Source organism: Coenobita brevimanus, chromosome 93 (genome assembly GCF_032717465.1).
Source record: "Coenobita brevimanus isolate Jiangsu-jjx chromosome 93, ASM3271746v2, whole genome shotgun sequence".
Lineage (NCBI taxonomy): Eukaryota > Metazoa > Arthropoda > Malacostraca > Decapoda > Coenobitidae > Coenobita > Coenobita brevimanus.
In genome coordinates, this window is record NC_137046.1 from 61,478,532 (window position 1) to 61,495,313 (window position 16,782).

At 43.6% G+C, this 16,782-nt stretch overlaps 1 protein-coding gene across 1 annotated transcript in view; it reads right to left on the minus strand.

Annotated features, from left to right (window-relative positions):
* The window catches only part of LOC145412506 (protein grainyhead-like), an 841,526-nt gene that overhangs the window by 275,770 nt on the left and 548,974 nt on the right, over positions 1 to 16,782 (minus strand). The window contains exon 4 of the mRNA XM_080282393.1: positions 9,427 to 10,198. Coding sequence (XP_080138519.1) covers positions 9,427 to 10,198 — 772 coding nt within the window. The remainder of the gene's footprint in view (positions 1 to 9,426; positions 10,199 to 16,782) is intronic.

A 16,782-nucleotide genomic window follows, 5' to 3' on the forward strand; every position in this document is an offset into this window, starting at 1 on the left:
CTTACATGCGGACTTTTGTACTGACTAAAAAAAAGAGAACAACTACGGCCCTACTTGGATTCTCTCTAAGTATGAACTGTCTCTTCTCAGTAATTACAGAATCCATACATGGGTCCTGTGCTATTCCATTTACACTTATACTACTGTCTGGAGGCAGTACACTCATTCTCATTCATCGAACAGTTGTCTGAACTATGTGGATTAACGAGAAAGGTCTTATTTTACGCGATTATATTTCCTCAGATATAACCAACTCACAGTCGCATCTTCTCCTTTACCGGCAATTTAAACGATTTCATTCAGCACAGTTAGAAATGGGAACGTAAATATAAATACTGGTACCGTTAACTCTCCCATGGTCGCGAAAATTCTAGTATTTTATGCCACCTAACTCTAAACCACTCTCTTTGGCTGAGCGATTCATAGTAGCTTGAGTGTTAGTCACCAAAATTATTACATAGGCCTACTATGTATATTCACCTTTTGCAATGAACTTGTTATCCTGCAAGTCATACCAAAAATAGTGTAACAGAATTAATCCTTTTCGGTAAGCTATTCTTTTTGTGCCTTTCTTCTTTTTTTTTATCTCCTGCACTTTCATTTCAGTGTCAGGATATATATTTAGTCTTTTTCTTGACATGTCTATAATAAATTATTTAACATAATTTTAGTACGGCACTCGTCATACTTCTTCATAAGGGAAAAATGCCTGTATAAATTCGGTGACTCCTTGGTAACCTCTTTTTATGCCTCAACGAAATGAACAGGAAGTTATTTTTTGGCAACTCATAATCTGGATGACCTGTAATCTACGGCGGAAGAACTACGGCACCACAGAATTTGACAGGTAAAAAAATCGGGGTAGGATATAAGCAATGACGGAAAATCATAAAATTAAACATAGGTAAAACACAACCAAGATGCGCTGTAATCAATAACGCGAGAATTTCACATGATTAGGCATAAAGGATAAAAATGCACAAGTTTGAATTAATATCTTAAATTGGATGGCATTCTTTTTACCCTGGTCTTGCCATCTCTAGCCAATTTTCTTAAGTAAAGATAAAGCTGTCGAAATGGAGGTTTTAGGTATAACCTCCCCTACCCCCTTCGGTGCATGACGCCTCGGTCCGACTAAATAAATTCGCACTGTGGTAGCAAGAATAGAAGAACTGATTGATTACCCCCCCCCAAAAAAAAAATAATAAAATAAAATAAAATAACAACTTCCAAGGTCATATGCCACCGGAAATAATATATAGCAGAAAATTTTGGTTCTCGGAGTGAGGGGGCTAAATTCAGACTCAGCATAACTTCTGGAAATTGATAAGAGATGTCAAATTGTTGCACAGACCTCCGAAGCAACTGACAGCCGCATTGCACAAACCCTCCAGTGACGTGACCTAGATATTTACTGGAGTCTGTTCATACTGCAAGGACCAGTTCCTCTGTTAAATTTGTTGAACGTTAGATCAAGCCAGTCGAAACATCTCTGCTTCTTTTTAATTCATGCATGTAATCGTACGTCTGGTTAGAATTTGTGCACTATTAAAAAATATAGAAAAGGCAATTACATTATTATGATCGCCGCATCGGTTACCTTTTGACTGGTATTGATTCAAAAATTTTTAGATAATACCTATTTATTTCTAACCAAACCTAATATAATTTTTCTCTTATACTTTCTCAATTAAAAGGTGACAAAAATATATATTTTTTAAAATCCATTGTTATAGCCTATTTCCCAGTTACCATCGCTTAAAGACTTTTTTTTTTTTTTCATCAGACATGTAGTAATTTTTCCAGTTACCTCGTGCACTAAGAGGTGAAAAAAAAAAAAAAGGTAACTTCATTGCTAAGACTCCCCCCTCAGTTACCTCCGATTACCATGAAAAAAAACTGTTCGAGACAATATCCCATTTTTGAACCTATAACCCTCTTTCCAATTAGAGAATGTACAGTAAAGGTGGGTAAAGAAAAAGAGTAATTTCACTGTTATGGCTCACTTCTCATTTTTATATCATTCCTGAACTTTACCCTTTTTTTTCTTTTTTTACGAAGCACGCAATCGCTTTTGTACTTAGAGTCTGTACACTAAAATAAAGAAAAAAACGAGAATTCCTTTGTTTCAGCATTTTTATGTGAAGGTAACGACGGAAGAAGATATCAGGGCAGGACCTTCCCCAAGAGTAAGCGTCTGTGGAGGTAAAAATGCGTGTGTGGGGAGGAATAAGGTGTGTGGAGGAAGAGGCGTATGTGTGGAGAAAAGTGCATGGGGGAGGGGAAGAGTGTGGGAAGAAAATGTGTGTGTGTGTGTGTGTGTGTGTGTGTGTGTGTGTGTGTGTGTGTTGAGAGGGGAAACATGTGCGTGCGGGGGAGCGTGTGGGGGAGGGGGGGAAGTGGTGATATGGGTCGGAGCGCGGGGACAGGAAGCAGACAGCTGACATCCCCGCCGTGAAGGAATTTATCGACGTGACACTATTCCCGCGACTCCGTGCACTGGGGAGGAGGTGGGGGAGAACACGGGGAATGGGGACTGATGGGGGGGGGGAAGTTTGGGGAGAAGACGTTAGGGAGGGCATGGGGGAGGGGGTGGAGACGGGGAGCTAGGCTAAGTGGGGTGTGGTGGGGAGGAGGTGTTAAGAGTGGGGGAGGAGAGGGGGAGATAAGTGGGGTATGGTAGGGAGGAGGTGTCGGAGGGCTAGGGGGGATGAACGATGCACCACAGGGAGGAGGCTGGAGGGGGAAGGGCACGGTGGGGATGGGAGGGGGAGAGAGGGATATGTGAGCACAGGTAGAGTGAGGTGGGGATCAGGGTATGGAGGAAGTGGGTCCGGTGCTAACATGATTTAACACTCTAGAGCAACCATTACTAATTCTCTGTTAAATACAATGGCCTGGAGTCGCATTTAAGAGAAGACTAAGAGTTATATTAATCTAACTTCGTACGCCGCAGACTACAGCGTTAAATATGGTGATGCGATATTTGCACTGCCGTTTATTGCCGTTGTTAAATCCAAGTTACTATGTAGATACACAATAACTAAACGTAAATATTGTCACTTAATTTACAAAGCATCGTTGGGGACCACATGCTAAGGAATGGAAAAAATAAAAGATGCAGTTTTGGAGGAAGGACTTGATGTTGGCTCTGAGGGCGACTGTAGTTATTTTTGCTATTGTATATATTAAGAAATGATGTCGAGATGACAGATTATTCGTATATCACACGGACGATAAAGTGGGGGTTTGATGCTAAAGAAGTTTTAGGCATATATTGACTGTGTGTGAGTGTGTGTGTGTGTGTGTGTGTGAATAACCTACCCCTTCCTTCAAACTGAGCCCCAACACCCACACACGCACACACACACACACACACACACACACACACACCAACCCCTGCAAGCACCAAGAAGAGTCCTCCCTTCAGACCAAGACGTCCTTGCATTCCCTCCTCTCTCCACACCTATCCTGCTCTTCTCTGCCACCTAACCCTCCCATGTCACCTATTTTTTCCTGCTACCTATCTTTCCTTGCCACCCTCCTTGCCTACCTTTCCCTGGAACTTATCTTATCCTGCCACCTATCCTTCCTTGCCGTCCTGCCCTACTCAATCATCTGTTTTTCCTGCAACTTCTTCCACTGCACACCCTTGTTCCCCCTACTCTTCCTTGCTATCTGCCGTGTCCTGTAATCTGTATTGCCATGCCATCTACGCTACTCTGTTACCTGCCTTCTTCAACACGTCCTTATCTCCTATCTACCCTACCCTGCCACTCCCCGCATCTTGTTACTACCTTCCGTTCGGCCTCCTCCCTTCCCATCTCCCTTTCTATGACATCTAGACCTGCCTTCTCAATTTCTTCCACTTGCACTTTCTTGTCACCTGTCCTTCTCTCCCATTTACCTTAGCAAGCTCGTCTCATCTGCCTTAAAAGCACCTTCCTCCTCTCTGTCCTTCCCTGCCACCTATTATTGCTTTCCTTGCCACTTAATATTCCCTACCAACACCCCTTTCTAAATACCTCCCTGCTTACAAGACTGTCACTTCCCCTGTACTGCCTCATATTCTCTCCTACCACCTCCTTGCTCACCCTTACCACCTGTCATATATCTTTCAGTGTCGTCTACTCTTCATAATTCTTGCCATAACTTCCCTGGCTTATCCTCTCTTGCCTTCTAAGGTCTGCCCTTCCTGAACCTGCTTGCAAAGATTTTGATCCCACTAACATAAGTTCTAAATTGGCTACATATATTTTTTGTCTAAAGTGTGTAGGATGTTGGTCTCTCTCTCTCCGTCAGTCTGTCTCTCTCTCTCTCTCGTGAAACACCAAAAATCTTCAGCTGTATTACCTCTATCTTGCAATCTTTCCCGTACCTAACTCACTGACACAGAAAACACCACCACACAATGAAAGCAACAGCATAAACATTTAACCTAGCGTACTACAACGGTGGTAAGTACGTAAATCGAACATTAAATAAACACTAGAGACAAAAAATAATACTAACAGCGTCCCATATAGTTAGTAATCTGTGCTCCCCCCAACCTAACAACATTTAATTTTTAGTTCTTCGGTCATCCATTACTCCCCACCCTCCACTTATCCCCCGCCTCCTCTCTCTATTAGCTGAAAATACGCTTGTTCCCTCTTGCATCTGTTTCCGCCTTCCCCTCTCCCCTTAGCTTGTGGGAGGTCCGTATCCCAGCAGCCTTAATTACTGGGATAATCCTGTTATTTTCCACCCGATATATTCATAGCCAGACACAATCTAGGGAAATATTTATAGGGGACCTTAGCTAAATTTCTACGATAAACAGGTCAGAACAGAGTGAATTATTCTCAGATATAATTATGTAGGGCCGTATTTACCTATTTTCCTACTGACACTGGTATATTTATATTGCTCTGGAAACCGTATAAGTGAAGATGAAAGTGTTAACAAGGAACCATACACACAACTCAAATTTAAGTGGATTTATGAATGCGGTTCCTGCTTGTTATACTCTGCAAAATAGGTCCCAAGCCACTTAAAACGGCGAGAGAAAATAACTGGGTGTATTTTTGGACAGCTGTTCTGTATCCTCGGCCCCCATGTACAGCAGGGGACAAGAGTTCGCCTCATATTTCACCTCTGCTGTTTCTCACTTTCCTTTCCTCGCTAATTTCCCTAAGTTGATGGAGGTTTGGTATATTTCTGTGCCAATAGATGATGCTCTTTGGTACGATGCGTTAGGAAGCTATGGAAATCCCCTTAGGGTGAAAGACGCAGTGGAGTATTGGCCGAACTTTTGTCGATTTCTGTACTTGGAATATATGCTCATAAACTGTGTTCCTTATGATGCCTTTCCTCGCTGTCGCTCGAACACCTTTTTAGCATTCAACACCACAGTTCTCATTTAATTCCCAGGCACAGATGCAACAGCTAAATTAGTCTCAATATAGATATGTAACGCGTAATCCAAAATGCATTTTTTTCTTTTCTTTCATTTTTTTATATAAAACACTTATTACTGAAGCTAACACAGAAAGCCACACTGTACCGACATAACACTAATAGACGCCTAAACACAACACACACACACACACACCCCAAGTCATTAGTTTCACGCAAAAGTTAAGATATTCCACCGAAATGATATAATTAGTGAAACAGCGTCCAGAAGTCCTTTTGAAGTTTCCTATAAATCAATGTCACAACAACTCTCCTTCAACCATTTTTATTCTTCACCCGGTAGGCGAACCAGCCGTAGGGGAAACGGTATCTCTTGTTATTTACGGTCGCTAATAATTTGCTGGCCGATAAATATTACTTTGCAGTCTTTTTCAGTGCTTTTTTCATGATACAGATGCAGTAATGTTCTGGTACTTTATCTTTCCACCGGCTTAAACGTTTGTGCTTTGTTATTTTTCCCTTTTTTCTACAGCAAAACTTCCCTCATAATTATTGTCTAATCACATTCATGCACCGCAATAATTTACAATGATATCATCTGTTTCATCTACTGAGTCACTCTAGTTCGTCAGTTTGCATGCTGGTAGTGAAACTTCTCTTCCAGTCAATTTGAAACACAGGTATATTTAGTGTGCGAGGGTAATTTTGTATCGTTAAAAAAATAACTGAGTTCCATTATTTCATTTCTTCTTTCGATTAGGATTTTTCTTTCACCATGTGGTAGACAATAGTTTTTCGCACGTTCCCCCCTTCCGAGATATTCTTGACTCATCCTGTAGCATCTGGACCGCACAGACATGCATGGCTCATTCTGTTTTCGCCTCGGCACACGCACCTGGTCCAGGCATGGATCATTTTATCTTGCGGACTCAAGCATAGGTTCGTGCAAGGTTGTCCCTTAGACCACTAGGCCCACAAGTTAAGTTCCATGCATGGGCAGGGTGGCAAGTGCATAAGGCATACCTTCCACCTACGGATGGGAGATGTGGGGGCCTGGTATGGAATTCCTGGCGATGTGTGGAGTGGTGTGCAGATGAGATCCAGTTTCTGCCCACTGATGATATTGGTATGAGTCTTTGGTGTAGATTCTAGCTATGGTTACCGGCGACATGGATATAGATAGACACTCCAGGCCACGGATGAAGGAAGCTAGGGGCCGGAGTGGTGTTTCTGACCCTTGGAGAGAGTGGCGTGGGCAGAGGGTGGAGCTCCTGGTCATGGGTAGGGTTGCCGTGGGCTGGGGTGGAGTGCCGAGTCATGGGGTGAGCGGCGGCCACCCTTCCTGCTCACGACAGCGCCCGGGGCAGCGCGAGGATCACTGCACCCGCGATGAATGGCGACTTCAACGCGGCGTAGTTGAGGATCCAGGGAGCCAGCCCATCTGGGGTCGCTGTAGACTTTGGCTATTGCGCTCCTAAGCACTGGGGTTTCATTCACCAAAACAACTCATCTTTTATTAAGTCCTAGGTTTGCATTCCAAAGCATTGGCTTTTCATCCACTATAACTCATCATCTCCTTGGTTCTAGGTTTGTATTCGTGAGCACTGGGGTTTCATTTATTATAATTAGAAGAAAAAAAAATCATCTCCTTTCATTAAGTTCTGTGTTTTAATAACTAACACGATACAGACTTGTCTGTTCATGTTTCACTAGCTTCACGTTTGATACGATCATGTTTCACATATGCACAGTACAGGTTAATGTACTCCCTTCGCTTGACTTGCCTTTCTCATCTGTAACTCAATTCACCTTTTATATGATATAGGTCTCACAGATTAATACATGCGGGTTTAATTACACCTTTCGTCCCACCTGCTTCTCTCATCAGTAACTCATCACCTTTGATGAGATCTAGGTTCCACAGACTAATGCGATACTCGGTTACTCATCAGGACACTCCTTATGCATCATTCGCTTCACCTTCTATGCGATCTAGGTTTCACAGTTCAACACAGTAATGGCTCAGGTACTCCTTAGGTCTCGATCACTTCCCTCATCAGTAACTTCATGTGATTCCAATTCCACAGGTAAACACTATATAGGGTAGTTATTCCTTGAGTTTCACATGGCACCCTTATCAAAAATTTCACCTTTTAAGCAATCCAGGTTTTACAAATTAACAAAATACAGGCTTAGGTACTTCAATAAGTTCACAAAACAATGGATAACACACTTTCATTTATTTCCGTTCGTTGATCACTGTAACAAATGCACAACTGTTTCTATAATTCACGTGGCAATTTTTCTGGGTGTTTATTAGGCTGTCTTGGTCACTGAATTTACACCATTAGCCTTTCATCAAACATATTAAATCATGTACACAGATATAATAAATCTTTTAGCACCAAGCAAGCACTAAATAATCAGGCAATTATGAGATGAAAATCCATGATAAATGAAGAGCACGACGAGTTATTAAATGTGAGTAAAAAGGAGAACGAACACATGAGGAAAGAATTATTGTGAAGAAGTAGGAAAGGGGCGAGGTAGAAGACAGGGGATTCATAATTACTAGAGGATTCGGAGAAATTAGTGTCCTTGGGGAGGCTACGGGAAAAAAAAAATGGAAAAAATATATATAAAAGAAGCTCATGTTACTGGTTTATATTTATTCTCCGCAAACTCTTACTCAGCACCAAGACAGACAGACAGACAAGAAGACAGAGAGACAAGGAAGGGGAGGGGGGAGGAATCAAGCGAGAGGAATCGATCTCATCTTCACTACAATGACTCTCAATCTTATTCTTGCTACCTTCAGACGATTTTATTCAGCTGAGGGGGAGACATCAGGCTGTAGAGGATGTTAATGACAACTGTTTCGAACCCCGTCTCGACAAATGGTTTTACATAGTTCATAAAATAATTTGGAAGTGGCAAGAACAGACTAATAAACGACGCCACCGGATTCAAAGGACTAACCACTTCAGCCCGATGACGTAGTTTCTATTATACTCTAAATATCTCCACACGAGGGGTCAGATGTAGCCTTCAATGGCCCACTTACTATCAAACATCTTCCCTAAACTAATAATAATAATAATAATAATAATAATAATAATGATAAAATCGTCTGTAGGAGGCAAAAGAAGATAAACTTATATAAACGTACTGAAGCGTTTGGTGCTTAAAAAGAAAAGAAAAAAAAAAATTTTCATGGGACACCTGCCCAGGGACTTTCACTATCCAGGGACCTTGCTGATGAAAAGATCGGCAAGTTACTATGAGGCAATTCTATAGAAGGGAGTCTGAGGGTTTGCCACGGCGCTACTGGGAAGGCTATACCAAAGCCAGTAAAGGAGAAAGATTACTAAGGTTCAGAGAGAGAGAGAGAGAGATTCCGTATGTCTGATTAAACATTTCTCCTGCACATACATTGGTAAAATATGCAGATTATGATTTTGAAAGAGTTTACAATTTTACTCATACGTACGCAATATGTTGGACGGGCAATGAGGAATGGGAGGGATTGAAAGACTGTAGCGTTAGGATGAAGACGGGCGATCCGAGGAAAGAGTAAAGCAATGGTGAAATCGAAGAGGAATGAGAGACAATAAGGAGAATCAGCGTTGTGAGAGGTAAAATGACATGTAGTACTGACAATCCGATGAAAGTAAGGTTAGTGAGAGGGAAGTAGGTGGTAATGTGAGAGGGACAGGGGAGTCAGGCAAGCATGATGAGAGGGGTAGGCTAATGGATAGGCAGAAGGAGGTAATGGGTGTGTGGGGGGAAAGGTTACAGGGGTTTGCTAATTGGCAGGGAAGTCTAGAGAAGAACAGTGTTCCACAGATGAACAAGGGAAAGGGAAGAAGGATGAGCTACGTGATTTTATAGTGAGGTAAAGAAGATGACATGAACGATATAGAACACGAAAAGAAAGACACGTGATATAAAACACAAGTAACAGGACGTAAAGAGAGGGGAGTAGCTATATGAATGATGAAAAGCTATACACGTGCTAATCACACCTACCTGAGCGAGGACTGGCTGGTCTCGAGGAGTAATGGCGTCAGCAGAGATGCCAGAGTCAGCAGGCGAAGGTAAGTCCACAGTGAGGGTGCTGGAGACGCCGTTGGTCTTGTATGGGGGTCTCAGGTATCTGTCCACGAAGGCTGTGTCTGTGGAGTAGTCCTGACGCACTGTATACTGCGGCTCGCTAGAGGTATAATAGTCGCGGTAGTAATTTTCTGTTACAGTGTAGACAGCAGGGGAACCTCGCACGGCGGGCGAGGTGCTGGTGGAGTAGGGCTGGGGCGAGGGCGAGAGGTACGGCGATACATGCTCATAGCTGGACTGTGGCGAGGACGCCGAGAACCCGGCCAGGTAGCTGCCTGTGCCGGCGCTCATCTTCTCGCCTGAGTCAAGCGGAGCCTGAATCACAAGTGTGTGGTTTGAGCGAGGACGCTCCTCTGTCTCTAGTTTAAGTCCTTGGTGCTCCAACTCCTCTTTGATCACGTGATGCTCAAGGTCGTCCTTGAGGGACGGCGCGACGTCAAGGGCGGGCGGCGACTCTCCCTGTGGCGGCGGCGGGGGCAGGAGCGGACGTCGCTTGTCGCACAGCACGCCGCGATCGGCGGGACTGACAGTCCGGCGAGTCAGGTCCTCTGGCTCCGGCTTTACGCCATCCGCGCCGCCCGCAAACAGGAGCCCCTCCACGGGCGCCGCCCCCGACACGCCCTCAGACACCCCGTTTGTCATCTTGCAGTCCAGCGCACCGCCCACAACCGGGCTTCCAACTCCAGACCTGCAAACAAAGGGAGGTAATGAGCAACAGTAAACCAATCACCTTTGAGTAAGGGGCTGGGCTTGATAATCTAGGGAGGGACGTGGGACCAATCAACGCGCGAGGAAACTGGAAGGCGGGCTCAACCAGGCAGAAACTCCTCCCACATTTCCTCACTCGGCTAACCGGGGAGTCCGTCCCCCCTTACATAACACTCCTAACTGCATCCTGTCATTGTCACCAGCCTTACCACGACTTGCAGGAACACGCTTTGTGCTATAGGCAAAGTATACTACATGAAATAAAGACTCGGTACATTACACCTTAGCATTTTTGTCTCTGCTTGCTGTTGTTTGTAGAGGCATTTTCCCTAGCCTCGCCGCTAAGTCCCCTCCCCTTGTCAGCTTTAGCGAGCCCCCTGGCTGGGCTCCCACGCTCCCCACGGTCCAGTCTGGCGGAAGTGCACGGAGACACGCAGCCCAGCCAGGTGCAGGCAGGGAGGGAATAAACATTATGTTTATAGAGCTAATTTTTCCTTTTTAATGATGGCATCTCTACATGGTTATAAATTCTTACCTTCACGAGTATGCGCATTTAAATACTGAGCTTAACCTAACAACAAAAGTTATTACCAATGTCAGTTTATCATTTAAACCAAATAACTACAGTATGTTAATAACAGGCACTACAAAGCAGGTTATGCACCGAGAAAACCACTATTTACGAAGTGGAGGTATGGGGAGGGGGAGGAATAGGTGGAGAGGGTACAGAAGTGGGAGTGGCAGCAACACCTCAGATGGAAACGGGAAGTCAACGGGCCTCACGGTCTCAGTCACTCAGCCCAGCAAGGACGAGCACGCATCCTGCACCTCATGACCCCTTACTCTTATCTTCCTGTAGCTGCATTGCACAACACACGCACCTAACCTAACCTAACCCGACCTAACTTGACCTAACTTATCCCACCTAACTTCATCAAACATAATCTAGCCTTCTCTAACGTAACATAATCTAACCATCTCTAACCTAACCTAGCCCAACCTAATTTAACCTAACCTTCCTTCAGCTGCATTACTCAACACAGCTATGAGGCAAAAAGAGTCTATTAAGGTGCAGGTTTCATATTAATCAACTTTCAGGGCATTACCTTCTCTCAAATACTTCATAACCAAAGCAGAATGAGTTGTAAGGCGACAGAATACGAAAACAAAATAATTTCTGATCATAACAAAATGGAATAAGAGACTTGCTTATTGATAACTGGTTAGGATAATTAGTCAGGACAACCCATTTCCCCGATGTTGCATGACGCATTAACAACAGTGGGTGGAAGATGTGGAGTCACTTTCCTCAGAGCAGATGCTGGGTACACACACACACACACACACACACACACACACACACACACACACACAAAAACAACCCCTCCCCCACCACACACACATACACAGTTGCTACGCTCGGAACTACACCTGGCTCAAGGCCATGCAAACCTTTAGTTCAACAGGTTCCTCTAGCCGGGCCTGAACTATTTCGCTGGCTCCTCGTGGCTGATAACCGGTCCCAGGCTACACTACCGGTCAGTGGTCACCGCCCCAGACCCACGCAATATCCCGGGGTTGCTGAACTCGGGTCACAACAACACAGGTTCGGACTCACAGACAAACCTACGCTGGGAGTTGCTATTGCAGGAAGGACGCGAACAAACGAGAGCAGAATCACAACACAGGGTCCACACTCACAGACAAACCTACGCTGCATTCATTCCTTATCGTAACTGATATTTGCGTTTGTAGGAAGAACGAGGATTGTTGTGTGAAGCAGCTTCCTATGTGTCTTGTCCTACCTGCAATACCAAAGTCTAGTTACGCTATTCAATCGACCATAGATACGTCTGTGAAACCCTCCCAGGTACGTATACGCTGCACGCCTCCACATGCAATACAAGCAGACACCTACTGTACCACAGAATTATACCCCATCTGGAAAACCTGTGTGTTGGGGAGATGCAACATTTTAAGCCTAACCTGGACCCTTTTCACATGCGAATGGAGACGGAGCATATGAGAGTGTGTATGGAGGGTTGAGGGTCCATGAGGGGCCGAAACTGTTATAGCTCCCCAGTATACAACTTTTCCAAATGAGGGTATATTGATTTTTTCATCTGAATATTGTCAACGGCACTGTGATATGACGACACCTACATCTATACTCAGTCCACTTTAACTTGGAGTAAAATAGCTCTCTCTCCACGCTGACTGTCGAACTATAACGAGATTAGAATACGGTGCTAGTCACGAAGAAGTGTTATGGAAAGCATGCAGGGTCGTAGGACTGTCATTTTCCACTGGGAAGAGTGTGCAAAGAACAAAAACCTCGGCCAAGTCAAGGTGAACGAACTATATCCTTCTGAATAATGCTTTACGTGTGATTAAAAGCTTCCCCTTGCATTTACTGACTAAGACTGATATATGGAAGAAATAATACACTTAAATTTTCCTGTCTTTACCGTCTGAACTTTAGAAAAACAGTAATCACCAAGCCCACGCCTCGTCGTAAAGCAGTGCACAAAAGCAGACTTTATATTTCAAATCCGACATTTTTACCCGGCCGGAATTCAGCCTCCGGATAACTATGGAGAAAAAAAACGTACATTATCCGAAGTGTATAAATTAACTTTCCTCTAACATTCTATCATAGTCTTGAGTTTTATGATCACCCCTCCACTTTCTCCTCCGTATCGGACCTTTTTATTATCCTTCACACTTTGCCACTTTATTATAGTGTTATCGGTGAACATGCGTAGCTGCTTCCTTGTATGCTCCTTTAACCACCGGAGTTATCTTCCCTCAGACTCTGGCATGAAGTCCAGGCCCTTCATTAGCCCTGTTCTCTTCGCGTCCAGAACATCCCATTTTTTTATAATCAAGCACCATTCTCTCGTTTTAAGCGGGTGTGTAATCTTGTCTGCATGCTCTTCACCTCGTCCTCTTCCTCGTTCTCCTCCTCATCATCCACCTTCTTCTGTATCATCTTTTTCCAAGGGGGTCAATTACGGCGTTTTCCTTGGTTATCTCCCGCGTATCATATTATATATTTGCTCCTCATGCCTTCAACGTAATGTGTGCTTATGGCTCTCTCTCTCTCTCTCTTTCTTTCTTTCTTTCTCTCTCTCTCTCTCTCTCTCTCTCTCTCTCTCTCTCTCTCTCTCCGACCAACTATAATCATCTTCATATCTGTTCCACCTTATTCCATTCATTCACCATATATTCACCCCCACCTCCCCCTTTCTCCCTCCCTCCCTCCCTCTGTCTGTCTGTCTGTCTCTGTCTGTCTGCCTCTCTCTCTCATCTCCCTTTTCCCTCCCTCACCCTCCTTATCACCACCAGGGAGCACAGTATCATGGAGCCCACGTTGATTATTAGCCTCGAGGGTGTGAGTGGGTGGGTTAGTGGTAGTGGTGATGGTGATGGTGATAGTGGTGGTGATGGTGATAGTGGAGATGCGTGTAATGGAGTCGTGCCATAGAGTGATAGACAGCCAGCCCGACAACCTGTGATGTGCTATTAACGCCCCCAGGTGAGATCTAATTACATTTTACCTGGGATGCAGGGGGTGGTGTTGTGTGTGTGTGTGTGTGTGTGTGTGTGTGTGTGTGTGTGTGTGTGTGTGTGTGTGTGTGTGTGTGTGTGTGTGTGTGTGTGTGTGTGTGTGTGAGAGAGAGAGAGAGAGAGAGAGAGAGAGAGCATGTGCCTCTTTCATAGCGCCGTGAATTTCTCAAACTGAAGAACCGTCCGCACATATATATTGCTAAATTTAAAGATACACCAGTTTTTGCCCGACTTGGAGCCTCTTCAGGTAATATCCGGGCAAGGGTGAAGGTGAATCGAAAATGTTGTATCTTCTCAATAAACAGTATCTTTCTATATGTAGGTAAATTCATCTAGGGAAAGAATGAATGTTTGCGATAAATGCTATAACTATCCTTTGCCCTTCCCTGTACACCTGCACGTCTCTGCTAACACCTGCCTCGCTTCTCTTCCCACACATGTTTCCTGGCCTGTGGAGCAAACAAAGATTCCCTCCCGCCTCTATCATCATCTCTCCTCACCCCACAAGCTCCTTTAACTCCTTCACGGCTGCTGACACTAGAATTATGTATGTATCTGACAGACTATTAAATGCGCCATAGGAACAACACCCTCTCCGCCAGCAATCGTCCGAGGGTTTAAATGCAATAATTCCTGTGTTATTATGAATCTCTTACTGCAATGCTGTTTTTATTGTCTTAATTTATTTCTTGCACGCTCGTATGTGCTGTACACACACACACACACACACACACACACACACACACACACACTCTCTCTCTCTCTCATACGCCACCCCTATTCCTTACACACCATCCCATACCCTCCCAGTCCCAGTCCCTACACTGCTCGTTATGAAGTGTACTGGCACAACCCACAAACACAGCACCCCATGATAGAGCCAGACACCGCATATATTAGTCCTGTCCTTTGAATGCCAAGTGCTAAGTCCGATTTCCTTTGCCTCTTGGGTACTGACATCCTAACCTAATGCTCTGTGTCACGCTCTCAGTTATCAGTTCTCTTTGTTAGAGTGAGGTATATGAGTGAGAGGGTGTGAGTTGGGGAGATGGCAGCCAGATGGAACAGGATAGACTGACATAAGGGCCTTTCGTTCAAGTGTTCATCCCTTATTACAGCTCAGTATTCAAGGTGGATTGATGGTAATTTGAGGAAAAGCATAAGTGGAAAAACTATGCCAAATACACGTGTTTTGTTATCACGGGGCCGATATATATTCAAATGGAAGAATGATACCCACATATGGAAATGGTTAATGGGAAGATGCAGTTTATCTGAATAGGATCCATGTAGAGCTCAGTAAGTAAGAAATCCAAATGTGGGTATAAATTTTCCATATATATCAACTACACCCTTCCCCAGAGGCCCCAAATGCTGGGTGGAGGTCCGGTCAACACAGCAGGGGGGACGGGGAGGTAGGACGATCATCACCGCGTGAGTTACGAGGCGAGCACGACCTTCACCTGAACGTAAATTCTCATAATTCTCCCTCATAAACCATCCCTCACCTGCTGACCCGCTCACCTGGGCTTAGATTGCGCTCGCCTACATGGAATTAATTCTTTCTACGGTGCTCGTAACTATTAATGTCTTGCACTAAGTCATGCGGCACACACGACTTGACCCTGAGACAGAGATCATATACTGCAATTAGTCCCTTGAAGACAAGACGTGTGTGTTTTTTTTTTAGTTACCCCTCCTTCATTCCTTTTTATCCTTTTCTTTCTTTCTAATTTTGTTTTTTTCTTTTTCTTTCTTTTTTTCTTCTTTTCCTCTTTCTTTCTCACTTTCGTTATTTCTTTCCTTTTTTTTTCTTTCACCTCAGATTAGACTTTTTCGAACTGGAGGGGTCAGAGGCGGCCTTCAGTAACCCCCCCTTCAGTGCCTGGGGCCATCTCTAAACAGAGTAAAATCGTCTGGACTTAACAAGAAAATGAAAAGTCATCGTCGGGTTGAAGGGCTAAAAGGAGCATCGATAAACTGCGCACCTGGATCCTTCATTTTTTGTTCCAGTTTTTTTTTTTTATAAGCAACAAAAACTTAATCACTGACCGCTAAAGCCAGGGAACTATTTTTTGTTCTATCTAATAATTTTATTCCTAATTAAGACTGACTTTTCGAACTGCAAGGGTGAGATACAGTCTAATTAAACTCTTCCAATACGAGAGTCCTTTCCTAAGTTCAGGTGAATCGTCTGCAGTTAACAGGTACAAAGTCTACGTCATCAGGTTCCAGACGCAAAATCACTTAAGAAATAATTTTCCTGTTAAACTCATATTCTGTCGAGAAATTTGAGCGGATGTGAAAGTAAGTGCATAAGAAATCCCTTTACACGAAATCTGAAAATATTAATAGACTGTAATCCACCATTTCCAGTGCGTAAGCGAGAGTTATGGCCTCCTCTCCATCTGAGTTACGAGCCTTCAAATGCCTCACACTCAGGCCTCTTACTTCGACAAATTTTCAATCTTATGACGTATTTTTCACTTTATTTCTTCCGTTTTTACTATTTTATTCGCATTTTCGGTTTTGTTTCTGCTATCTTATACGATTTTATTCAAGGTGAGATTTTTTTTGTTTTGTTTTACGGGAGGGGTTAATTTTGCCTCAGTTTGTCTCACACTCAGGCCTCTCACTTCAATAGTTTTTCAATTTAATGACGCATTTTTCAATTTATCTTTGCCATTTTATCCAATTTCATTCAACCAAGGAGAAACTTGATGAATCAGAGGGGTTAAATTTTACATTAATTAGTTGCACAACAGAGCTTCTTGATCCAAGAAATTTTCAATCCCATGATTTACGTTTTATTTTAGTCTTGCTTCCTTCAGATGAATTTATTAAATTAAGGAAAGACTTGTCGAATTGGAAGGCTTTAGATTTTACCCTAATTAGCTTCGCACTAGGGTTTCTTGCTCTTATATATTTTGAATTTTATTAGTTTTTGTTATGATTAGACGTTTTCATTTAAGTGTGGGGAGGTTTTTCGACTGG